Below are 24108 nucleotides of genomic sequence, written 5' to 3'. Positions count from 1 at the left end.
CTGTAGACACCATTATGCTGCTCTTCACTTTATCTAGCAGTTTACATTGCAAGTATCTTGGGGACTAAACTATTCCTCAAGTATCTTCCACTTCCCTCAGTCCTTTCCTTTAAGCAACAGTTCAGTGACAAAAAAATGGGTAAAAGCAACAAGAGATAAACAAAAGCAACCAGCATTACACAGAAAGATAAATAACGACTTTTACTGTAAAATAATTAGTGTCTTTATCTCCATTTTGAAGACAATGAACATATTTTTCAGAGGCATTTTTGTGTCTGGGAACTCTTGGTCCACTGATTTCTTGTGTAAGGGCACAGACAATGTTGGCAGTTGGCTTCAATGGCCCAAGTTTTTTAGATGAATTAAGAGTTCTATCACATATTTGAGGAGAACAACAAGTGAAATTATTCTGCACTGCTGATGAGTGCGATTGTACTGCAAAATATTTGCAAACAGAAAATGTATGCTTAATCTGACTGAAGCAACTCATGATTTTGAAAGGAACTTGCAAATGTGCTAAGGAAAACAGAGAATAGGTTTAAATATTGATGTTAATGATTTTAAAGAAAATATTTTGTTTTCTTACTTGCTTTTGTGTACAAAGTGATGCATTTTCATATTTATCAAATTATACTCCTTCTCCATGTGGAAACAAAGTTGATTTGGTTCATCTTTCTGTATCTACATGGATGTAGATACAACTGTGTGAGTGTCTGTATACATTCCCTCCTAATAATATTTCAACTCACTGCCTGATTTCAGCTGGATTTGACAGAGGTCTCAAAGATAACTAAGTTACTATAATTTTTAATATTTCTGTGAAAACAGGCAGCTCAGTAGAGAACAGAAAAAGTCTTTAAATTCTGCAATTAAAAGAAGGGTTTCAACATGAACTCAGCCTTTTTTAGATTCCAGAGCATACAGAGCAGAGTGCGTGCCAATTACAGATGAAGCTCCAAACACTGCTTCAAGCACAGGATACAAGTTCACAGAAAACTTGCTTATGGATCTATGCGTTTTAAGATAAAAACTCTATAAAGTTTAGTCCTATTTGATTTTACTACTATCATTCCTTTGTTGTTGTTGTTGTTTGTTTTTTTGTTTAGAAGGAAACCCAGTTTCACCCTGCTATTTCATGACCATTTTTCAGTTCAGCTACAGACCAGCAAAATCCTTTATTAGCAGTGCTGCACTCAGTGTTCGGGCTCCTGGGTGTGGTGGTAACATTGTACTACATCGCAACAGTTTTCAAAGTCTGTAAGGTCTTTAGGAGCAAGAATTTTTCCATCCATTACAGAAAATCCATTTTAGGCTTATCTTATCCTCTTGCTGGGATGGAAATCTCCCATCCTGAAACATCAGCATAGCAAGAAACCCACTTTGCAGACACCTGCAAAATGCCTTGCTGTCCTGGGCACTGACTGGGGCAGCGAGGTCACGGTGATGATCGTGCCCCCAAGCTGCAAAGTGCATAAGGAGAACATGGCCAAGATCACTTATTCTTTAAAGTGCCTCCAAGGTCAAAATTCTCAGCTCACCTCACAAATTAAAAGACACAGAAAATCTGCGTGGTTTCTTACGTAGAGAGGCTGTTTTGAATCCTGGATATAATGATTGGATCACAAGCACAGGTTGATTTTGGTAACTCCACAGTTGGTAACTCCCGAGTTGTGTCTGCCTGAAAAAATATGCTTCATTGTTAACAAATTGCATATATTTTTCAAAAGGCAATTTTTGCTGAAACCCTATTGTCATTAGCATTCATAATTATTTGTAGTAAAAAAATAAAATATGGAAAAGACATCTAATTGCAGGTAATAAGCTTTCTAAAAGAGAATATATATATATATATATCTTGTGTACAAGTTAAGGGTATAATCTGATATAATTGCAGGGTATTTCTAATTTTTGTCTGGATATCTGAATTTAGATTAGAACTCACGGTCTCCCAAAAGGGACTGACTGACAAAAGAAATTTCAATGACATTGAAATGAATTTCCAATTTCAGTCGAACAAAACTGAAATTTGTGGCAGCAAATTCTGCAATTTCCATTTATACACACCTGGAAAAACCACCATACAGAATTTCTCCTGACAGTCAGAGACTCAAATTGTTCATGTCCATTGCTGGCCCATTTAGCATTGACTATTCCTGCATTAAGGCTATGCTGTCAAATGCAGGCCCACAGGGTAAATACAACCTTGTGCTCACTATTCAGCCATGAACTGCTTCATGCTCTTCAGCCCAGCATACTTCACGGAAGGGAAGTGGCACAACCAGAAGTAATGGCACTTTTTTGTCTCTACTGCTGCAAAGCTACTGATGTGTTATGGCTTTGTGTATTTCTGCAACCCTGAGAAGATATCATAGGTCTGACCCAAAAGCTATGCTCTGGGAGGGATGGGAAAAAGCCATGTGTTACTCTTTGCGAGGATTGCTGCTGGCAGATTCTAGACCTCACCAAAGTTCTGCAAGTAACTGATTTTTCTTCAGTTCATTTCAGACACTGGTGGCTCTGAGTATAAAACCGACTTTGAGAAGCTCTAGGCATGCAGTCATCCCATTTCCGAAATGTGGCGTGGACATACCCTAGGGTCACAACAGCCCAGAGATGACGCATTTTCTTGCCTTAGGATTTTGCCCTTAAACTGAAACTTGTAAACAGATGAAATGTGTTTTCAAGCCAACGCACATGTATCCACACAGCTACGCCGTCCCGACATAGGGAGTGGAAAGATCAAAACTTCCTTGCAAGGAGAAAAAAGATCATAACAAAAGCAGGAGAATAAAAACCAATACAAATCCTTCGCTTTACATTTGAAGAGGTACTTTTCCTTCAGCAAAGGAAAAAAAGCCAACACTTATTTAGACCTCAGGCTGCTGTGTTAACTGTAAGACCATATACGCCTGTAAATACGGGTTATCTGCACTCTCAAGTTTTCTCTTAGTTGTTTACATGCTGTTTAAGAACGAGAATCAGAAACACTAGGGAAAGAAAGGAAGGGTACAGCTACACAGCCAGGACACAAAAAGCAAGCGGGAAAAATGCACAGAATAACTCCTCTTCCTTTGACTACTATAGCTTAGTCCTTGCAACAGGAGGGTTGGGGAAGGGAGGAACTATCAGCAGCTCCATCAGAGACGGGTGGAGCCAGACCACCAGGGAGATGGAAACCAGGAGGTTGAGAGCTGCAGCTGCCTTTTCTGGGAGGAACATCTGTGAAAGCCTGCACAGCAGCAGCAGGGGAGGAGGAGCGGGCACTGGCAGCGAGCGTTCCCAGGGACGCGCTCACACAGATAACCATCCCACTGGATGGTTTCCCAGGCTGCCGCAGCAGCACTTCCCTCTCCTGTCAGGGAAGAGGCAAAGACCATCATGTGTGACAAGCAACTGAAGTGTCACCACGGCCTCTCGCTTCACCATCCTGTTTCCTATGATGTTTTTCAATAGTTGAGCTAAGCAGAATGGGAACAGTTCTTCCTCACTGATAACACACAGTTTTGCTTCTTACATAGGGACTTTTATACTTTTGGCATCTCAAAGTCAATACAGAAAGTACAGAGAAGACAGGAGTTACCTTTCAGCATTTGGCCGTCTCCTCATGACCAAATGTTTTTCTATAGGAGGCCACTATCATTATAGAGATGGGAAGAGGCACAGAGCTGACAAATAACTGGCTACATGGTTCACATGTAAACCTGGAAAAGGCTTAGGGCAACAGCTCTTCTGGAGCACAAACCCATGAGATGTTCTGCTACGCATGCTGAAATCACCGGGGATCCTTGCTATCCTACAAACAATAGGAATCAGACAGTTGGAGGGAGGGATCCTCTAAGGCTGTATCTATGTCTTCACCTACACCTGCTAGAACAGATAAACCAGGCTATCTGGCTCCAACAGTCTGAGCTGTGGCTGAGGTCACATCCACACATACCTGTGTTTTATTCCACTCTCACCAAAAGGGTAAGAACAGTCCCTGGCATACACTGCTCCAAGAGCATGCTTGGATATTACTGGGAGAAAGTTAGTCAGACAGGCCAAAGGTGTAGCAAGGGCCTTACTAAAACCCAAGCATTATGAAAAATAAGCCTTGGCCTTGTTTTATTTATCAGTCTTATGGCAGCTTTAGAAGCTACAGCAATAGAGATACTCGATGCCTTTGTCTCACCCCAGCCTCATGCTCTTACTTGTTTTCTACATCAACCTGCTTTCCTTTATGGGCCAAATTCTTAATGGGAGCTTCTTTGCTATTTGTGTCTTGTAACTAATTTATATGAAGACTAAAGGTCACTAGAAGCAAGAGAACAAGTTCAAGAACAAACATAACATGAGATTTAAACAACATTATATCCTAAATTATGACATTGAAAGCCTCTGTTCGTTACCCAACTCTATTAAGTTTTACAATACTTTTTCTACCTGAGTTGTGAGTTCCCTGACATCAAAATTTGACATATGCCCTCTGAGTACCTCTTTCTCACCACTGCCAATTAGCATCATGTTAACCTTGTGCCAAGATCTGAAATTGAGATATTCCCCTACTTAAATCCATGGGAAGGATTCAGTCAGTCAGTAGGTGCTGTCTGTACATGCTTAATATTTTTCTGCTAGGGTAGGAAGCAAGCTGGGCAGGGCAAGTCAAGGCCAACATCCCCAGTTTGGCTACAGATAGACGTAGCATGGCAGGGTGACTGCTGAGGAACCAACTTTACTATCTTGCTACAAAATTTCTCCCTCATTTCCCTCACACTCAGTCTTCTGATTCTACCTTCACTGTGCCTCTCTGTTACTTCCAACAAAAGTTGGTATGCATCATCTGTAAATACCATTAAGTTGTAGAGGCTGAAACTATAGATACGTACTAAATTATTGTATAGTTTACTAAAGAAAAGCCTCATCCTGATAATTTGACTTTTATTTTGGGGTACTTCAACACCATTTTCTTAATATGTTTATGCTATATTAAATAGTATATCTAGCAATATACATTACCTAACACACAATGTAATATACATAATATATACTCTCTATAAAAATGTAGCATAAATATTTACATATTATACAGTGACCATATCTTTTCTGTAAACACAAATATATAAAATAATATATATTATAAAATTGTACAGAATGTTTGAACATTGTGGATCTGGTTTAAGTGCCACTTACAGCAGGCAGGTAACAATTTCACAGTGCTGGCATGAGTTATCACACTGTACATCATCAGAGAAGTGTGAGAAGCCAAAGCTGAGTTTACTGTTTCACTTGATAAACTAAGCCCTGGAGCAAAAGATTCCCTCCCTGACTGATCTCCTGCCACAGGTTTAAGCTCATTCCCTGATGGCTGTCAGCTTGGAAGACGTCCTATAATTAACCTGCAGTATCACATGCATGCAGCTGGTGAACATTTCACACAAGGTCATTTCTATGGAACGTGTGTGACACAGGTTGCTCCTAGGTGCTTCCTCATAAAACATAAATATGCAATCCAATCTTCTGCACAGAGCCCACGGTAGTTAAGATGCAGCTGTATAAGACTCTCCATCTAGACTTTGCTGTGGTCTGCCTAAAGGAGCTATCCATCTTTCTTCTCTGCCCCCTACAGTTTCACACAGCCTACCTTGCACAGGATCTTATCTGATTGAAAGTTAATTCTGTAAAAAAGAAAAACCAGATAACCAAGCATTTCCTTCAGTTTGATGATAGTTTGTTTGGTTTTTTTAATAAAGAAACCTGCATTTACGGATGAATAACAACATAATGAAATTACATCTTTGTTCACACTCATTGCTATAATTACTTAACAAAAACATGTGCAGTGTCCTAAAGTTCAGTTATCCTTATTTTTACAGCACTAGTACTGATGGCCCCAAGCAGCCCATGATTACATGCTGCAGAACATCCAAGCACAAGAAACACCCTCCCCACACCTCCATCTCCTCTTTACTTCCCAAACAAGGGATTGAGAAACAAAGGCATAGGAAAAATAAATCACACAGTAAGGAAGTGACAGTGTCAGAAATGGCCTCTGTGCCTTCCCTGTCTGATGTCAGTACAGCATATGATAAGTTAGAACAAGCAATAGCAAGAGGCAGATGAGGACACAGCTCCTGCAGGTGGGAAAACCTCAGCATCTCAGTCATACTAGTGGAGGAAGCCACGGAGCCAAGTTGGAGTTGCAAGGAAGAATGGAGACCAGGAAGGGGAGAACATAAGGACAGGATAACCAGTTTTCTAATTATATAGATGTAGAATAAAATTGCAAGCACAACTTATAAACTTACAAGTCAAATTAGGTAGGTGCCCAATCACCTTATTTGCATTCCATGTTAACGTGATCATAACTACTTGCTTACATTTGCACATTTTCCAAATATATATTTAAAGATGCAATCTTCAGAACACGTCCTAGTCTAAACAGGAAAAGCTCAGGCTGACAAAGCAGTCAAAACTTTGAAATGGTATCGGTTCATCTCTTCGTCAGTAAAAATAATTTTCATAATGTCCAATGATGACTGCACATTTCTGAGAAATACATGCTAATAAAAGTTATACCCTGAAAAGACCAAGCATGTGGAGACTGACAACGAATGTGTACTTGCTAGCAGACATTCTGTTTTAAATTTCTGTAGACCTTTAAGGTTATGCTGAAAAAACACAAGCTCAGAATTCAAGCAAAATCAGGGTTATAAAGCTTTTCTTCATAACTTGTCTATGCGATCAGCTATTTAGAGGAAAATAAATCAGAATCTGTTGTGATACTGCCATACAGAACCTGAAAGAACTGTCACAGAAGATATCAAACAATCTACCCCACTGTGGCTGTGTTAATTGTAAAGACTCAGAGCCTTTAGGCTTGAATCCTATAAAGAACAAAACCAAGCTTAAGGCACTCCGTAAAAATGCTGGAGATCCCGTGCAGAGTTACTGAACTATGGTAAATTCAGAATCCTGGTTTCGAAAAACTCGCCTCGCTTGACCATCTTCGTCTGAAGGCGGCAAGTCCGTGTCTGTAAGAAGCCGCGGGGTGGCGGTGCTGTCGCACGCCGCTGTGCCGCCAGCCTCCCAACAGAGAAGCAAAACCGGCTTTAACCATACTGTCACTGATGTACTCGCAGCTGATTTGAAGTGAGAACTTGGAGTAATTATTCTTGACAAGTGAACCTAGTAATGCATTTCAAGGATTAAGCTGAATCTAGCGGAGAAAAATATGCCAGCTCTGAAGACTTCAGAATTTAAATTTCATAACTGTTCTATTCTAATTAAAGCCATTTTGCTACTACATCACACAAGGAAAATACATAATTACAGATCCTCAGTTACAGGAAATTGTCAATACAGTGAATATCCTGCACTACATCCATATAAATATACATATATATACTTTTCATATAAAGACCAATGTGTCTTTCTAAACCTAAAGTCTACTTGACAACTTTATTTCATTCTTCAGTCTGGGGGTGAGTCCTTAATGGGTCACACTGCAGGCACTCATTTGTTTCTGGCCTTCCATGTGAAGCACAACAGCTTTTCCAAGAGAAAATATAAATGTAGCTTGAAAGGTAGTTCATCACAGGCTCTACTTCATAGGTGGGACAGTGCCAAATTTGGAGGACTGTCCTGGACAGAAAGAACCAGTGCCATCCCAGGCACCCCCACTGTGTCTGCATGTCCCCTTCTGTCTCCCCTCTAAGCATGCACCATGCTTAGACGTTCATTTTGCAAAGATGAAACAATCTGCATATTTAAAGAGTGCAAAGTAGCAGTCTTAAGTCGTTTTAACACTAAAACTGCAAAAAAAAAAAGAACTGAGGGCACACAGTCCTCACAGGACTTGGGCATATTTTAGACTTCTCAGTCACTAGCTTCTACCTTTGTTTCACTTGGGGTGAGTAGTCTGCTCACACACCAAGGTCCCACAGTTTACTGCTGTGGGCTATCCCTTCAGTATCAAACAACATTGCTTTAAATTAAAAAAAAAAAAATAATAATTGCAAAACAAGCAGCAGCGACCAGAGTCTTGCAGCAGTGCAACACGCACATATGCAGCAGCAATACTGGCAGCATGCTGTTGTTCTGAGTCCTAAGTAATGACTGCTGAGTTGTGCCGGACCAATGCTGGGTTCAGTCACGGAGTGCCTGTGCAGCACTCAAGGCAGTGAGCAGGGGGCCTGTAGGAACCTGAAGAGGTGCAAAGGCAAGTGCCCTCCCAGGAGCAGCTGGCATGTGGTATATTCACAACGCCTGATGAGCAAAGTGCAGCACATCCCCAGCGGGTCCGCCGGCAAAGGCGCTGCCTTGGACAACGTGGTCGTGGTGAAGCCTGTTATCAGTCGGACAAAAGTTTTAGGACAACGGGCAGAAACTGATGCACAGCGAGTTCCACCTGAACATGATGAAAGAACTTCTTTACTGTGCGGGTGACCAAGCACTGGAACAGAGTGCCCAGCTGGAGAGGCTGTGGAGTCTCCCTCACCGCAGGTATTCAAGAACCGTCTGCACGCGATCCTGTACCGTGTGCTCTGGGATGACCCTGCCTGAGCAGGGAGGTTGGGCCAGATGCCCTTCTGCGGTCCCTTGCAGCCCGCCCGGCCCTGTGCCCCGTGCCGTGCCGCTCACCGGCTGCCGTGCCGGGCCGTGCGGCGGCCCCGTGGGCGGCGGCGGAAGCGCGGCCCCCGCCCTGCCCGCTCCCCTCCCTCCCGCCGCCGTGACTTCCGGCGGCCGCTCTAGCCGCGCCGCGTCTATGCCCGCGGCGCCGGGGGATGTTTATTGTCCCGGGGAGTCGGCCCAGCACCCGCGACGCCGCCGGGCGACCGGCACCCACCGACCGGCACCGCGCCCCGCCCCGTCCTGCCCTGCCCCGACCGCCGCCCGCCCGCCCGCCCGCACGGTAACGGCCGCCGACGGGCCGCGCTCCTCCTCCTCGTCCTCCTCCGCCTCCCTTGCCGCCGCCTCGGGTCCGCGGGCCCGGCCCGCCGGCACCCGCCGCCACCGCTGGGCCCCCGCGTCCCGCCCCTGCCCGGCCGAGGGGAGGGGGCGGCGCGGGCCTCCCCGCCTCGCCGAGGCCCTGCCGGCGCCTCCCCCCGCGGTACCGATCGCGCCCGGGGTGGGGGTGGTGTGCGCGGCTCGGCCGCCGTGCCGGGGAGGGGAGGGAAGGGGCAGGGCGTCCCCGCAGGGAGCGGCCCGTTCCCAGCTGCCCGGGGGCACCGGCGGCCCCGCGCCCGGCCCCGGGGACGGAGTGGCGGCCCGGGCCCCGTGGGCGCGGCGCCGGCGCTGCCCCGGGGCAGGAGCGCTCGCAGCAGCCGGCGGGGCCCGGCGTGGCCAGGCCGCCCCTCCGCCTGCGCTTTGTTCGCGCCGTGCCGGCTCGAGAAGTTTGGGGCCGGGGCGGAAGGGGGAGAAGGAATAGTTGTTAACCGGAGCGCTGTGGCGCTGGTGCATGTAAGGCTTTGAGTGAGGCTCCCAGTAGCTTGAATGGGAAGGGTGCTTGTGTTTCCCGAGTTGAGACGCGCAAATGGGAAATGGGAGGGGGGTGAGAGGCTTACGCGTCGTCTTAAAATATTTTGCTACAGCTAAACACTTTTACTTTCCGTACGGTTTTTCGTCAGGTTGGAATGGCCACGGAACCTATTGGTTCAGACTTTTGTCGTACTTAGGGTGATTTTCCATATAGTATAAAGACTGAAAGGATTCTTTTTAATACTTAGCATTCAAGTATTACTGGACGTTGGAAGGGAAAGATGGCTCAAACTTGAGTTCAAGTGAACCTTGCTTTGAATATGAATGGGCCTTTTTGATTAAAGAAAGTCTTGAAGAAAACGGCCTGTTATGACTTATTTTAAAATGCACTTTCTTGTCTTGCTCTGTAAACTGGCTTTATTCTTACAGTTGGATTTTGTGTTGGAAGACCCCAGGTCCATGGAGATTTAGTAGGCTTATCCAAGAGATTTGACAGCAGGATTGAGGTCCTGCTTGCTTGTGGTATAGCTAATATCTTCATTCTACACACTGATCTAATAGAAGACATCCCTACTTTAACACTGGCTTTGCTCATATTTGAAAATTTTCTCCCCCCCAAATATAATTGTTTCTTTCTGTAGGAAATAGTGACTCTGCAAATTCTGAAAGGTGAGAATAGTAGCTTCAAGATGGCCTTTTGCTTGAGGCACAGTTTAATTTGCCACTGCAACAGAAAGTACAAGTATGCCCCACTAGCTCAGTGGCTTTAACTGAGAAAGTTGTTTGGACAGAAGGATTTTCTGTACAGACAGTAGCAGCTATGATGCTCTCAGTTCCAGGAAGACATTCACCTGCCACTCTGACCATATTGTGTCTAAGAATTCAGGTAAATTTCAGAGGTCTGTCACCTCTGGTGTTTCCAGTGAACCTGTTTCCCAAGCCGCTGGACACAACTCTCTAAAATTGCACCTAGAGTGGACGGATATAATTGACTCTCCCTATTCCTGACAGGCTTTATTTTTTGTGCTCTCTGTTCTTATGTGGAAGCATCATAAGTTCATGTTAACTTCTTCAAAGATGCTTTTCAGGCGTTAGCTTGAAAAATGCCTACTGATACAGTAATGACCAATATCCCTTCAGCTGGTCTGTTGGAATTGTTTGTGGAGTTGGTCAGTTGGTGAACTACTTTGGAGCAAAGTTAAAAATAACCAGTAGAAATTGCTTATACTTAGACTTCTGGTGAAAAAGGTGTTTATTAAACTGTTCTGGCATTAATGTAACCACTATTAGACATCCCCCATCTACCTTTATAGCACTGAGTTTCTTGGATCAAAGGTACTCAAAAGCTTAAAATAATACTTTGTTTATATACCCCATCCCAAGTGCCTTTCCTTTCTCTTTGATGATGGCGCTGTGGTTCGTTTGGAACTTTTTGAAGGCAGAGAGTGCTGGCTTTTTTTAGATTGTAAGATTTCAGTGCAGGGTGTTTTGTCTTCATGTGTGTTTATAGAATATCTAAAATAGTATGGCCGTGTTTCTAACAAGGAAGGTAAGGGTAATGCTTTAAGAACTTGAGTGTTCATTCCTTCCTGCAAAGTATTTCTTATTCTGGGAAGTTTCTCTGGCTTCAGTATAGCTTTTGTGGTTGTTTTTATTTTTAAGTTCATTATCATGCTTAACCTATCTATATTTTTTCTTCCCCCTTTTTTTCCTCCTAGGGTAATATTCCTAAAATCTATGTTGAAAAGAAAGAACAGTCTTTTTAAATTTTCCTGATAAAACAAAGTAATACAAACTTCTGCATAGATGTATTTAAGCTTTTCTTCTCTGTCGTGGTAGATTGTGTTATGCTGGTGCAAGACAACTTGAATTCAAAGTTGGCTAGTTTCTTGCGCTGGAGAAAATTGAATGAAGTACATAATTTAAAAGAAATGCTGTACATACAGACAAATTATCTTATGTTCAAACTTAACCTATTATTAAATTACCATTAATTTAGAAATGAAGATTTAGGCTGCCAAAATTCTATAGTTCAGATGAGATAACCTTTGGGCAAAATTAATGAACGAAACCTAAACAGAGCTCAATAAAATCAACTTAAGCATTTGAAAATCCAGAACTGGAAAGAACCAAATGTTTGGTTTCTACTCAGCCTCTCTGTTCTACCAGTGTAATTTCTTCAGTGTGGAATAGAAACAGGCTTATATGTAAGGAGCAATATTTTCCCCATTTTGCAGATAAGATGTGGAAATGCAAAAATTCAGGTTTTGGGAAATAACAGAGTCAGGCTAGTGTGTATGAATAGCAGAGAATACAAGAGAAAACTGGGAAAGAGGAGGATCAGAATATTGTTTCAAATTCCTTTGTTCTATCTGGTTGTGCTGTTGGAGGCACATATAATTAAGAACAACATATTTCTTTCTTTCTTAAACATTGTTACACATTTTTGGTAAGATATTTTTTTTAAACAGTCTATGTATATTTACTTTTTAAAAACATTTAACTTGCTTTTGTTCTTATGGTTCCTATGAATTTAATTTCTTTGAGGCTTACCAAGGAAAGGTAGCAAGACATTTTCTCTATATATTTTTTTCTTTGTTGTAAGTTCAGTGTGAGACATTTCAGGTTATGCTTGCTCACTGCTTGGACACAAATATCCAAGCCTAGAAATATTTTGGTTTACCCAATGATTCTAAACTGTGCCTTGGAAGAGGTTAACATTGCATTTGTATACTAAATAGGAATGGATGTGTTCAAAATCATTGACACTTAGATTCACGTTCTCAAAGAACACAGTATTTAACAGCAGCAAATAGGGAGTTTTCTCCATACAAATTAGAAAAACTCAGTAATTAACATTTTCAGTATTCAGTATTTGAGTGAAAAGTTTTTAACAATTAAATGCTGCTGTTACATCACGTAGCCATTTTCATTTTTACACTGTATTCAGATACTGGTTTTATGACAAGTCATGCCCCTTTTTAACTGAATGTCACAAAACATAGTATAGAATATTAGCAACAGGTCTAATAAAATTTCAAATTAAGAAGGTCCTCCCTAAATATCTGTTATCTTGTGCTTTCAGAACATGGCTAATGAAAATGGGGGCACATCACTATAATCTGTGTAATTTTTCTCCCATTAAAATCTATGCAAGGAGATTGTACTTCTAACCAAGATGTACATTGTAATTGCTGAAAATGTCCTTACTGACGGCTCCACAGCCACCTCTTCTCCTGTAGAACCCCCTTTAATAACAGAACTTTTCCTTTTAAATTGCAGTTTTCCTCTCTTTTCAGCCACTTTTTCCTTTATTCTGAACAAGCATGTGACTGTTCTCCCTGGATCTTTTTAAGATCAAGGGTTTTATGGGGACGTTATCATATAATACTATGGTTTGCTTAGATGTTAGCAACCTTTCAAGGGTGTTATGCATGATGGTGGTATTCTTTAAGAACATAGAGATTGAGTGTGCCAGTAGACACTTGCTGATAATTTGGAGATGCTGCTGATTAGAAGTATCTTGTTGACAATCTTTCTTGAGTTCCAGTAAATGAACTTTGCAAGAGCCAGGAGTTGGAGCCAGGGTGCAAAACAAATGCCTCTCTGAAGATGCCATGGGTTCCAGCTTCATGCTGGCTCTGCCTGCATGCCATTCAAAATCTGAACATATGCTGTCTTTGGATCTGGTGCCATAAATTACTTGCCCAATCTGTAGTAGTCCATCAAAACCAGATGGAATAAGTAATTTCTAATTTTGAGGATTCATATAATTTTTGGTTCAATTAAAAAAGGATCTGGGAATACTAGTTAGTTACTGTTCGTTCTCTTGCTTACGTGCTTTCTCTTCATCCTCACACAGAGCCTTTGTTTTTTCTGTTTTTCTCTTGCTGTTTCTTCATCTCTTTTCTATATTAGCACCCACCTTGCTTTTTCTTATATTGGACAAGCCAGCAGTTACAGAATAATTCTTTCAGCAGGGAACAAGCTGCAGAGGAGAAGCAGCAACTACCACAGCAGTTAACGTAGTACATTATGCACATCTGCCTTGTAGTCTGTCACGTCAGTAGTGTCAGTGAGCGATAGTCAAAGACGCACCTTAAGTGAGTTCTCAGAGACTATGGCTTGATGTTTTCGAAGTTGTAGTCAGATGCAAATACTGACTATAACATTAATTTTGTATCTTGAAGATTTCTTATATAGAACGTAAGGCTGAAAATTTTAGAGTTATATAAATGCATTACAATCTGTTACCTATATTATTTTTCTTAATGCATAGTCTCCTACTTCTTCCATGGCAAAGACCATGTAGAGCATTTCATATATGTGACAATTTTTCTTTGATTTTGTTCTTTCCTTTTTGTTAATTTTGGATGAAATAATGCTAAAATATTTATATAAGTTGTTTTCACTGGATACCAGTGTTCTTGTACTTTTCACCTCTCCTTTCCCCACGTTCTTCACCTGAGATTTATTTGAGATGTCCACTATCTTGGCTTTGGTGTGCCTGCAGAAGAGATGTTGGGCATTTTTGGACTGGAATGAGTGGTTGCCCAACTCCTGGTCTTATGGTTCTCTTTCCCTGGTTGAGGTGTGTGTGAGGAATGTCACATGCAATGTGCAAGGGCAGCCTGGATGCTTCTGGGCTGACTCCTGGCTACCTTAGGTTTTCTGTGCATACACTGTCTGGCCATCCTGTGCCTTCAGTTACGGCTCAGAAATGCTTGTGCTTTTCCTCAGAAACACTAGATTTTACTCTGCCCCTACAATGTGTTCATTCTGTGCGGTTCCAGTGGGCAGTGCCGAAGGGAGGGCGAGGACACTGGCTCACCCCAGCCTGTTGCTGCCACCAGGACAATTTGTATAGTTCACATTATACTATTATTATTGGGAGAGATAGGCCAAGAGTGCTGGATTAAGATGGCAAAGCTGTGGTAGCAGGCTGTCTACTGACTGCAATTTGTGTAACCTGTGTTAGTTCAAAGTTATTCACAGGCTCATCCATTCCAACACAAGCATCAAGCTGTTCAGAATTATCAACTCCAGCAGTCAGAGAAGTGCATTTTCCTGAGGTATCTAATGATATCCTCAAATGAGCTGAGGAAACATTATCCACTGGTGCTATGGAAGAAGTTTCAGTAATCTTTACAGTGTTAGTAAAAATTGTAACATATTTAACTGGCAAGTTTAAATATTCTTTTATATAAATGCATACACAATTTCTGTTAAGTCTGGCAATATGGCTTTGAACAAGTTACCTCCTATTTTCTAGCATACAGGATGCAGACACCCCCTCCCCACACACAGTCAAATGAGTCAGAGTGTAGTCACTTCTGCCTCTTGTCTCTTTTAAGGGGTGAATGTATACAATGGCATTAATAGGCAGTTTTCTACTCGTATGTTTAATTTTATCATTTTTGCTTCTCAGGATGTGATCTTCGTGGTGAGCTGGTGGGAAAACTGAGTTGTAAATCACCCCAATGGATGCAGACAGTGATGTTGCACTGGACATTTTAATCACAAACGTAGTGTGTGTTTTTAGAACAAGATGTCATTTAAACTTGAGGAAGATCGCGTTAGAGGGAGCAAATGTGATATACAAGCGTGATGTTGGGGTAAGAGATTCAACATACTTCAGTTATCTGTTTTTAGAAATATTCCTTAAGCTAAACAGTCTTCTGCCTGATGACTGTGTATGGTGAGTAGAGAAAAGCAGAGTTTTAGTTCTGTATTTCTGTCTTGATTGGTATTTAGTCAGTCATACACTAAATGTGCAGTAAGGGGAGTGAGTAAATGCTGTGTCAGGAGACTTCAACTAGTTAAGTGAATACTTGTTATAAGGTATGTGATGAGACCTCTTACACCTCAGGTTCTGTTTTGCCTCACAAAATTTGACAGCTATGTCAAGAAAATGTATCTTGATAAGGAGTCAGAATGTCAAGTCACTGTAATAAGAAAAAAAATCAGCACAGTGTTCATGGCTTTCAGTGAAAAATACCTTTATTTAATCTGTTTTGTGAACACTGAAACATAGCCTGACATATTTCGTGCTTATTTTGCTCCTCTCAGGAGCTGGGGATTTTTTAAATCACTGAAAGACATGAAGGAGCAGTTCAAGCCTATTAAAAATAAAGGAAGTTTTAGAGTAACAGTTGATTTGTGTAACAAATATGTGTAATTTTTTTTTCCAGTATGAAATTGAACTACTGCTAATTTCCCATTTTTCCACTTTTATTTTTAGAAGGTTTTAATGAAGCTTCGGAAACCTAGGATTACGGCCACAATTTGGTCCTCAGGAAAAGTTATTTGCACAGGAGCCACAAGGTGAGTTCATGAAGAATCTTTCTCTAGCTGTAAATTCTTGTGTATATTAAAATAGAGTGTTATAAATGAAGAAGAGGTGGTACTTGCCACCATTTAGATTTGCTCATACTGGTTCACATGTAGATCCTTGCTAAACTACATATTTGGGAGGAAGTTTTCCATCTGAAGTGTCTATTTCAGACTGTGTTCACATCATGAGCAATATCAGTTCAGCCTTCTTGGGTGAGCAGCAGGGAAAACAGCTTTATGAAGAAAATCCTAAAGAGGTTTGAAAAGTCTTTTAAGATTCTTAAACACGCTCAAGTGTGTCTAGCCAGAACTTGAGACTTGGAAAGGGATCACCTTCCTTGAGGTATCTCTCTTATTCTTTCACAAAAACCCACTTGAATTTAACCAATGTTGAGAGACTGGAAAGAAGCAAAAGGAGACTCTCAGTTTAGCTACATCTGAGACTTGCTAAACTCTAAACAGCTGAATTCCTTTAAGATATGTTCTGCATTGTGAAGTAAGGATAAGGTACAATAATAAATTTGCATACTTTTTGTATATGATCTGTTTCAAAATGGAAGATGATTGTATGTTAATTCCAGACTATGTGATCTTATTTGTATCTTAAGAGCACTTAGAATCATGTATGATCAAAACATCCCTCCCTTCAGCTGGAGCCAAGTGCCAAGATATTCTTCAAACAGGGCATAAAGGACTTCATTTGAATGTCTAGGTAGTTAAAATGTAATACATACAGTAGAATAAAGTGAAGGCTGTCCGTGTGATCGTGGTCGATGTGCTGCATTATGTATCCGTTCATTTTGTAATCTGAGTAGCTATTGTGGTATGTGTGCACACAAATATATACTATTTCTCTTAATGCAAAGTTCTTTTCTTTCTGCTTTATAGTGAAGAAGAAGCTAAATTTGGTGCCAGACGATTAGCTCGTAGTCTACAGAAATTAGGTTTTCAGGTAATTCTAATGAAAAGGACTTGTATGACTCAAGTAATGCTGGTAATTCATGTTTTGGAAAGAAACAAAAATGGGGGAGCATAACAATTTAGCAGTGAGCATGTTTTCACTCAGATGCCCCTTTTGTGTTGGCATACATTTTCCAGATGCTGTTTTATGTTGTGGATTTGAGTTTTGTTTGGCAGCTCACAGTAGTGCTTCTTCACTGGATAATGAACAACAAAATTTGTTTAATAAATGAACCACCCACAGATGTTTCTTGGGTAGAATTTACAATATCTTGAAAGATTTATTTGGAAAAAGTGCCAAAGACTATAAACTTTACCGTCATTTAACATCATTTTCACTAATTTCTGATGGAATGGCAGATGCATTTCCATCTTCAGAAAGGCAAGCCTTTTTAATTAAAGCCTCTTTAATTAAAAAGGGAGGAGAAAAGGTGCTTCTGTGCTGTCAGGTTGTACAGCAGGAAATAAGCCAAATAAAATAGTTAAGTCAGGAGACCCCTCTTTTTTCTGGGTTTGGGTTAACATTACCAGCCAAAAATATCACTTGCATTTCTTAGCAAGGGTTGAAAAACAGCCACATGAACAACTTAAAATGACATGGTTTAGTACCCTAAAACTTCCTGGTAGTCTGTTGTACTGTTTACTCACAGATTCAGTTAGGGGCAGACAACTAAATAAACGCAGTAGCTGTCCTTTTCAGGGAGAGGCTCCTTTTGATTGTAGTACATAAAGGCAGAGGTGACAGGCTATCTTGATGATGCTGCATCAGACCCCAGCATGAGTTTGACACTTACTGTCACAAATTCTTAAAGTTGGAATGGAACAGTAAGTCAGTGAGGTGAACAGTGTTTCCAGGATGGACACACCAAGTTTTATAATAAAGCAAGCAGTTTATATTTAGAAGATTAATTTGATAGTTGACCTTTTATAAGGCTAAGTTGCTTCTACTGGTAATGTCTTTCTAAAAAGTTTAGACTGAAGAATGGTCCTTTTAAGTTTAGGCAATCTCAGAAAGTGAGCAAAAGTTTCCCTAGTGATACTGCCAACACTGACTTTTCAGCAGTGTATTTTTTTGTATGGGAGTTGTCTGTTGGCTATTTTACTGTCATCTAAAATGTCTGTGGTAAAGAATAACTGAAAGCAAACCCAGTGAATGGATTTCAGAAAGTTATACAGTAGAAAACCAGTTTGCTGTACTGGCCACTGGACATTCAGTGCAAAATTTTCACCTTTTTTCTTATTCTTAGCTTTAGCTAATAAAAATGGTGTATAGCAATAAGGTATTAAAGAAGCTTTCAGTAAAATTTAAGCTTTTTCTCTGCTTATTTTGGTGTTCCATGAGCTATTTCATTTACTTCCTTTTCGTGTGGAGATGTTTAGTGCAGCAGTATAAGTTGTTTTTTGTGTCTCATAGGGTTATAGTACAGTTTAAGAATGATACAACCATGAGGTATCTAGTTCAACAGATACTCCACGATACAAGGATAATGTAAATTATTTAAGTCCATTAAGTACTGCTTAGATGCCTATTAGAAATTAATCAGTCACAAGATTTTAATTTTGAAATCTCATCAATGTATTCTAAGTAGCATATTTCTCTTTTTTTTTTTTTTTTTTTGCAACCCATACATCTACCTCACTGTAAACTGAATTTCTAATGTCTTTTTTTCCTCTCTTCCAAAAAGGTAATTTTCACAGATTTTAAAGTTGTGAATGTTTTAGCAGTGTGCAACATGCCCTTTGAGATCAGATTGCCGGAATTTACGAAGAATAACAGACCTCATGCGAGGTATGATAGGATTTTAAAGAATTTTAGTCTTGATATGCTTCTTAAGCTTTTATTTTTCAGTTCTAGATCTCTCTTTTTTACCTTTTATTTTGTTTTCTAGTTATGAACCAGAACTTCATCCTGCCGTGTGTTACAGAATAAAATCGCTCAGAGCTACCTTACAGATTTTTTCCACAGGCAGTATCACAGTTACAGGTATTTTGATGTCAAAAAATAAATATTTAACTTGTTGGGAATATTTAACTTTAGAGTCAGTAGGCTCAGGAAAGAAAGATGTTTAAAAGTCAGAAGATAACGTGGAAAAGATTTTGCTTCCCAGTGCTAGCACCTAGTTTGTTTTTGGTGAAAGTGCCAGAAAAGTTATAGGGAAAGTGTTATTGTTGGTAGGCTCAAACAGTTACTGTTTTCTTTTTTTCTTTTTAAACAAAAGTGAGATAGGATTTGAGAATGCAGGTATTTATTGTGTATTTAAATATTTGAATTTTCTTCCTTTTTTTGATCTTTGTAGTGCTTTAAACTACACTGCAGGTAGCATTAACATCCCTTAAATAAATACATGTTATCAAAGTGGACATTTGTGGAGACTTATAGGAGGGCATAGCATTTTTTCATAAATGAAGTTGACCAGTACCTGCAGTTCTTCAGACTTGTGTTCTCTTCTGTTAAAGCTCAAGTGAGGGAACCACCACTGAGTCAGAGGCATCAGTGATTTTTCCCTTGTAATCAGAGATGTGATAGTCCTGGGTCTTGGAGACACCATGCCATGTTTTTTCCTCTCTCTTCCTAATTTTCATTTTTCATTCTCTTTTGTGTTTGCTTATGGGATTTCCAGATACACCTAGTCAGGTTTTTCAGAAAATACATATTAAAGTAGTACAAAACCAAAAAAAAACAACACATTTTATCTCACTTTAGTGGGGATTATGTGTTGCAGTTGTTAGAGCTCAGCTGCTGGTTCAGAAGTTGGGTAAGGACTTTTTTTATATTTTCACATCTTAATTCCTTAACAAATGGCTAGGTTTAGGGGATTTTTTCTTACAAGATATTGGAAGAAGTTTTTTTAAGAAGACAAACTTCATCAGATTTAGTAATCTGAATATAAAGGGGCTAAAAAGTATTTCAAGGTTGCAGTATATGTTTTGAATAGAGCAACTGGTCTAGCCAAATCTAGGCACTAAATTTAAAACAAATAAGAAGCCTTAGTATTACTGCAACAATAAAAAGCTGTCAGCATGTCTTGTCAGCCTCTTAATGAGATTCAGTTTCTCTATAAGATTCTTATTACTTCATATACAGGACAAAATCACTTTTGTATTTTCAGAATTGTCCTTTCAAAACATGAAGGTAAATATGATAAACATCCAAGTTTTGGATCTTTCTGGTTTAGCTGTTTTAGTGAGTTTGAAATATCCCAGACCTCTGTCACTTTTGAAGGTTTCTGTTTTGCCTAGGCCTGCCTTCTAGGGGAAGAAAATGCCTAGAGTCTTATGGATTCATGGTTCTGTAGTACTAGTACTTGTCATACCACTGACTCAAAGAATTTCGAGATACGTAATTATGAAGGTTACCAAAAAAAACCAGGAAGTTGGGTTCTTTTAATGGGAGAAGTATCAAAAGATTTGGTTACATTGAGAAAAGATAATAAAAGTCACTGGCATCTGAAAGAATACTTATTTCACTGATGCTCCAAAATGAGCAATGGGGAGGTTGTTCTGGGGACTTGTTTTGTTTTTCCTTCTCTTATATTCCCTGCAGTGATGATCTAGTTTTTACATCTCTTCAACCTTACATAGAGTAGCAGTTTTTTTTATAGAACTGTTTGCCTACTCATACTTTCACTGTTTGAAGGCTTTCTCTAGAACTTTCATTTCTATAATTGCAACCAAATTTAAGGAGGGTGCAGTATCTGCCCAAAAGACTGGTATCTTTCACCATTCTTGTTTTAACTAAGTGCTTAACTTGACCAGTTTAAAGGTCAAGAAGAATCCTATTCTAGTCCATTTTCTTTCTGACTGAGCATGGGAAACAATAATCACTTAAATAATTTATACTGAAGTTACTAATTTTGGGAGCCATTTTGAACAGTTCTCTATACTTGGAAAAAACTTTTGAAGTCTAAAGTAGGGTTAAGAAAACTCTTGAGTTCCCAGTTATAAAAGTATGTGAAAAATTGCTGTTCTCCTTTATCTGAATCATCAAGCTTCTATCCAGAATTAACATCTTCTGCCATGTCACTGCTCATTTATTTGCAATCCTAATTTTTCATTGTGTAAAATGGAGTACCGTTAAAAAGCATCACTAGTTTATTCTTCGTCTTCTTTCACCAAATACTCATTAGATTATGTTAGATAGCCTTCATATGCTTTGTCCTGAGACAATAAAACCATTTCCTGGCTTGCAAATTTTGTCCTGAGATCGGTGATGAAGCTATTTGCAAAACCCAGGACAGAAAGAAAAAGTCTGTAATTTTTGGATATAACATAACATTGCTTGAAACATACTTGGGTTAATTCCAGCATTATTTAGCAGTAGTTTTTGTTGGTAGGTTTTTGAAACAAGAGCTAAAAGTGGCTAGGCTTTGAGAAATACAAATTCTGGGAAGATTGGCATGAGTAAAAGTATTTCTTTTACCTCTGCCACTCAGCGTCTGCTTCTTCCCTAGACAGTTTAAACCAGTAAATCTAAAACCACCCAAGCTGTTATGAAATTAAATGACAGTATTATTTATTTGTAGTCTAGCCATTGACCAGTGTAGAACATCTTGCAGATTTCATGTGAAAGTCTTTTAAGTAAAAGTGATAAGAGAAACACCTTCTTAAGTTTTAAGAGGAATGGGGGGGAAATTACTGTCTACAGTGTAAGGTTGTGATAGCTAAAAATATGAAGGTTATTTTAAAGATACTGTTGTTTTAATTTCTGCTTCCCTAATTTTTCTCTTCCTACTGCCTTTTTTTTTTTTTTTAACTATGTCTCAGGGCCAAACGTAAAGGCTGTTGCCAGTGCTGTGGAACAGATTTACCCATTCGTGTTTGAAAGCAGGAAATAAATTTTATAACTCACCACTTGATGGTTAGGATCCCTAACCGAGCACCTTTAAAGACTGCTGCACATTGGACTAAAAGCAAAAAAGGAAAACTGGACCAACCATAGCAGAGGAATACAGACTCTTTTACTTGCTTATGGCCACAGTATAGACTCCAGTTCTTTTGGATTTTACTCTTAACAGTGCTGTATTGTAAAAACGGAAGTTTACAAGATATGAAATTGCTGCTTTTAAAAAGACATTCTATTTATTTTTGCAGTAATTTCAGTGTATTCATAAGCAAAGCTGTCACGATGTGCACTACCTTTAAGATTTTTTTTTTTTTTTTAGCTTGAGCTTGTGTTTTGTTTGTGAATAGTCTTTTACATTTTTGTATGCTGAATATTGGGCACCAAAGAAGCTGTAAAAGTTACCTTTTTCACCTGATGAATGTGCACAAATAAAAGTTTGGAAAATATTTCTCTTCATACCTGTTCTGTTATATTCCTTCCCTTTTTCTATTACAGTTAAAATTGTATAGTTGCAAATTAATTTGAAGAAATGTAAGAATAGTCTTTTGCTGATACCTTCTGTTTCTATTTGTAGTATGTGTAAAACTTTGTGCGTGGGTTAGATTGAAATCTATAGTAGTTATGTATGTTTATCTAAGGATGAAATTTGGTTTGTTCACAGTTCTCTTAACTACATGCCAGACTTCAAGTTTTTTCTTGCTGTTACATGAAGAGAAGACATTTCTAAATATAAAGGTCTTCAGCAAGTGTTTTCCTATAGATGAATCATAGATTATGCTGAGTTGGGAGTGACCCATCAGGATCATCAAGTCCAACTCCTGGCCCTGCACAGCACACTCCAAGAATCACACCATGTGCCTGAGAGCATTGTCCAAAAGCTTCTTGAACTCTGTCAGGCTTGGTGCTGTGACCACTTTCCTGGGGAGCCTGTTCCAGAGCCCAACCACCCTCTGGGTGAACCTTTACCTCCCCTGACTCAGCTTCATGCCGTGTCCTCGAGTCCTGGCACTGATCATAGGAGTGAAGAGATCTGTACTTGTCCCTCTGCTTCCCCTTGTGAGGATACTGAAGACCACAATGAGGTCTCCCCTCAGTCTCTTCCAGGCTGAACAACCCAAGTGACCTCAGCTGCTCCTCAAAAGGCTTCCCCTCCAGACCCTTCACCATCATCATGGCCCTCCTTTGGACGCTATCTAATAGCTTAATTACCTTATCAACTTAAGCTACTGTAGAAAAAACAACTGCCTTTTCCACCTACTCGATGCAAAAGGAAAAAACTTAAGATGTGAGCTTTGGGTTTCAGGAAAGTGTTGTGCTTCAGCTGGAGAAGATGATACAGTCATGCTAATCCAGCCCCAGCTTGTTGCTGAACAATTAACACAGACCTTTTCTACACTGTTCTTACTGTATAATATTTTGATGACAGGAGCTGCCAACAAGCAATGAAGCTTGATTCTGGCATGTATTATTATTGATATTAATCTTGGACTTGGAAGCCAGTAAATGTTTCTCTCAATAAGTGCACATTTGAAGCAGAAGAGAGGTGAATGCTTAAAAGTAACTGCAAATGCTACTTTTAAAAAGCTACAATAAATATGTATAAATGTATGTATGTCTTTTTTCCCTATCTCACTGAAGAGAAACGTAACACGACTCATGCGCCTGCAGGTAATGTACAGTCTTAGTGGGCACTGAAAATAGTAAACTGAGCTGTTACTGTACCAGAAATCACATCTGTGAAAGAAAGGTGCAAGAACATCCAGAGGAAGAAAATGCCTGGCATGACGTATTTAATCTGCCTGAGGGGGTGGTACAGACGTTGGGGCTGTCCATAGTCACTTTGTGCAGAAATTGTGCAAAGGAAGGTGTAGTCTAGGAGGTGCTTCACAAAATCCTTCTGGACAAAAAGAAAGGAATATTTTGCCACAAGTCATAAGTGCTACATTCATAAAAGCCTTTTTAAACTTCATGTAGGTATCACAGAATCACTGAATGGTTGGTGTTGAAAGGGACCAGGAACCTTAAAGATCATCTAGTACCAACTCCCCCTTCACCAGACCAGGTTGCTCAGAGCCCCACCCAACCTGGCCTGGAACACTTCCAGGTCTGGGGCATCCACAGCTTATCTGGGCAACCTGTTCCAGTGCCTCACCACCATCACACTAACGAATATCTTCCTTATACCTAATTTAAACCTACTCTTTAAAGTTACTCTTCCTTGTCCTGTCACTTTTTACAAAGTCCCTCTCCATCTTTCTTGTAGGCTCTCTTCAGTTACTGGAAGGTCACAGTTAGGTCTTCTCTCTTCCAGGCTGAACCATCCCAATTCTTTCAGCCTTTCCTCATAGGAAAGGTGCTTCATCCCTTTAATCAACTTGGTGGGCCTCCTGAGGACTCACTCCAACAGGTTAGTGTCCTTTTTATGCTGAGGAGTCTCGTGAGAGCAGAGTAGGGGAGCAGAGTCACCTCCCTCGATCTGCTGGCTATGCTGCTTTTGATGCAGCCAAGGACAGGTT

General features: G+C 40.1%; 1 protein-coding gene across 3 annotated transcripts; it reads left to right on the top strand.

Moving 5' to 3' along the window:
- The first annotated feature begins 8733 nt into the window (after positions 1-8733).
- On the top strand, positions 8734-23200 carry TBPL1 (TATA-box binding protein like 1). Of its 3 annotated transcripts, none has more exons than XM_050315049.1 (7): positions 8734-8890; positions 14885-15071; positions 15698-15780; positions 16678-16741; positions 18435-18538; positions 18639-18733; positions 21514-23200. In XM_050315049.1, the coding sequence occupies exons 2-7, from the start codon at positions 14937-14939 to the stop codon at positions 21582-21584; spliced, it is 552 nt and encodes a 183-aa protein (XP_050171006.1). In that variant the 5' UTR covers positions 8734-8890; positions 14885-14936; the 3' UTR covers positions 21585-23200. The 3 variants fall into 3 exon arrangements, with proteins under 3 accessions (XP_050171006.1, XP_050171007.1, XP_050171008.1); XM_050315050.1 differs by lacking the exon at positions 8734-8890 and adding an exon at positions 8975-9088; XM_050315051.1 differs by lacking the exon at positions 8734-8890 and adding an exon at positions 9370-9438.
- Positions 23201-24108: the final 908 nt, after the last annotated feature.

Source organism: Myiozetetes cayanensis, unplaced genomic scaffold (assembly GCF_022539395.1).
Source record: "Myiozetetes cayanensis isolate MyiCay16 unplaced genomic scaffold, myiCay2020 scf2-11, whole genome shotgun sequence".
Taxonomy (NCBI): domain Eukaryota; kingdom Metazoa; phylum Chordata; class Aves; order Passeriformes; family Tyrannidae; genus Myiozetetes; species Myiozetetes cayanensis.
This window is presented reverse-complemented; position numbering and strand designations above follow the sequence as displayed.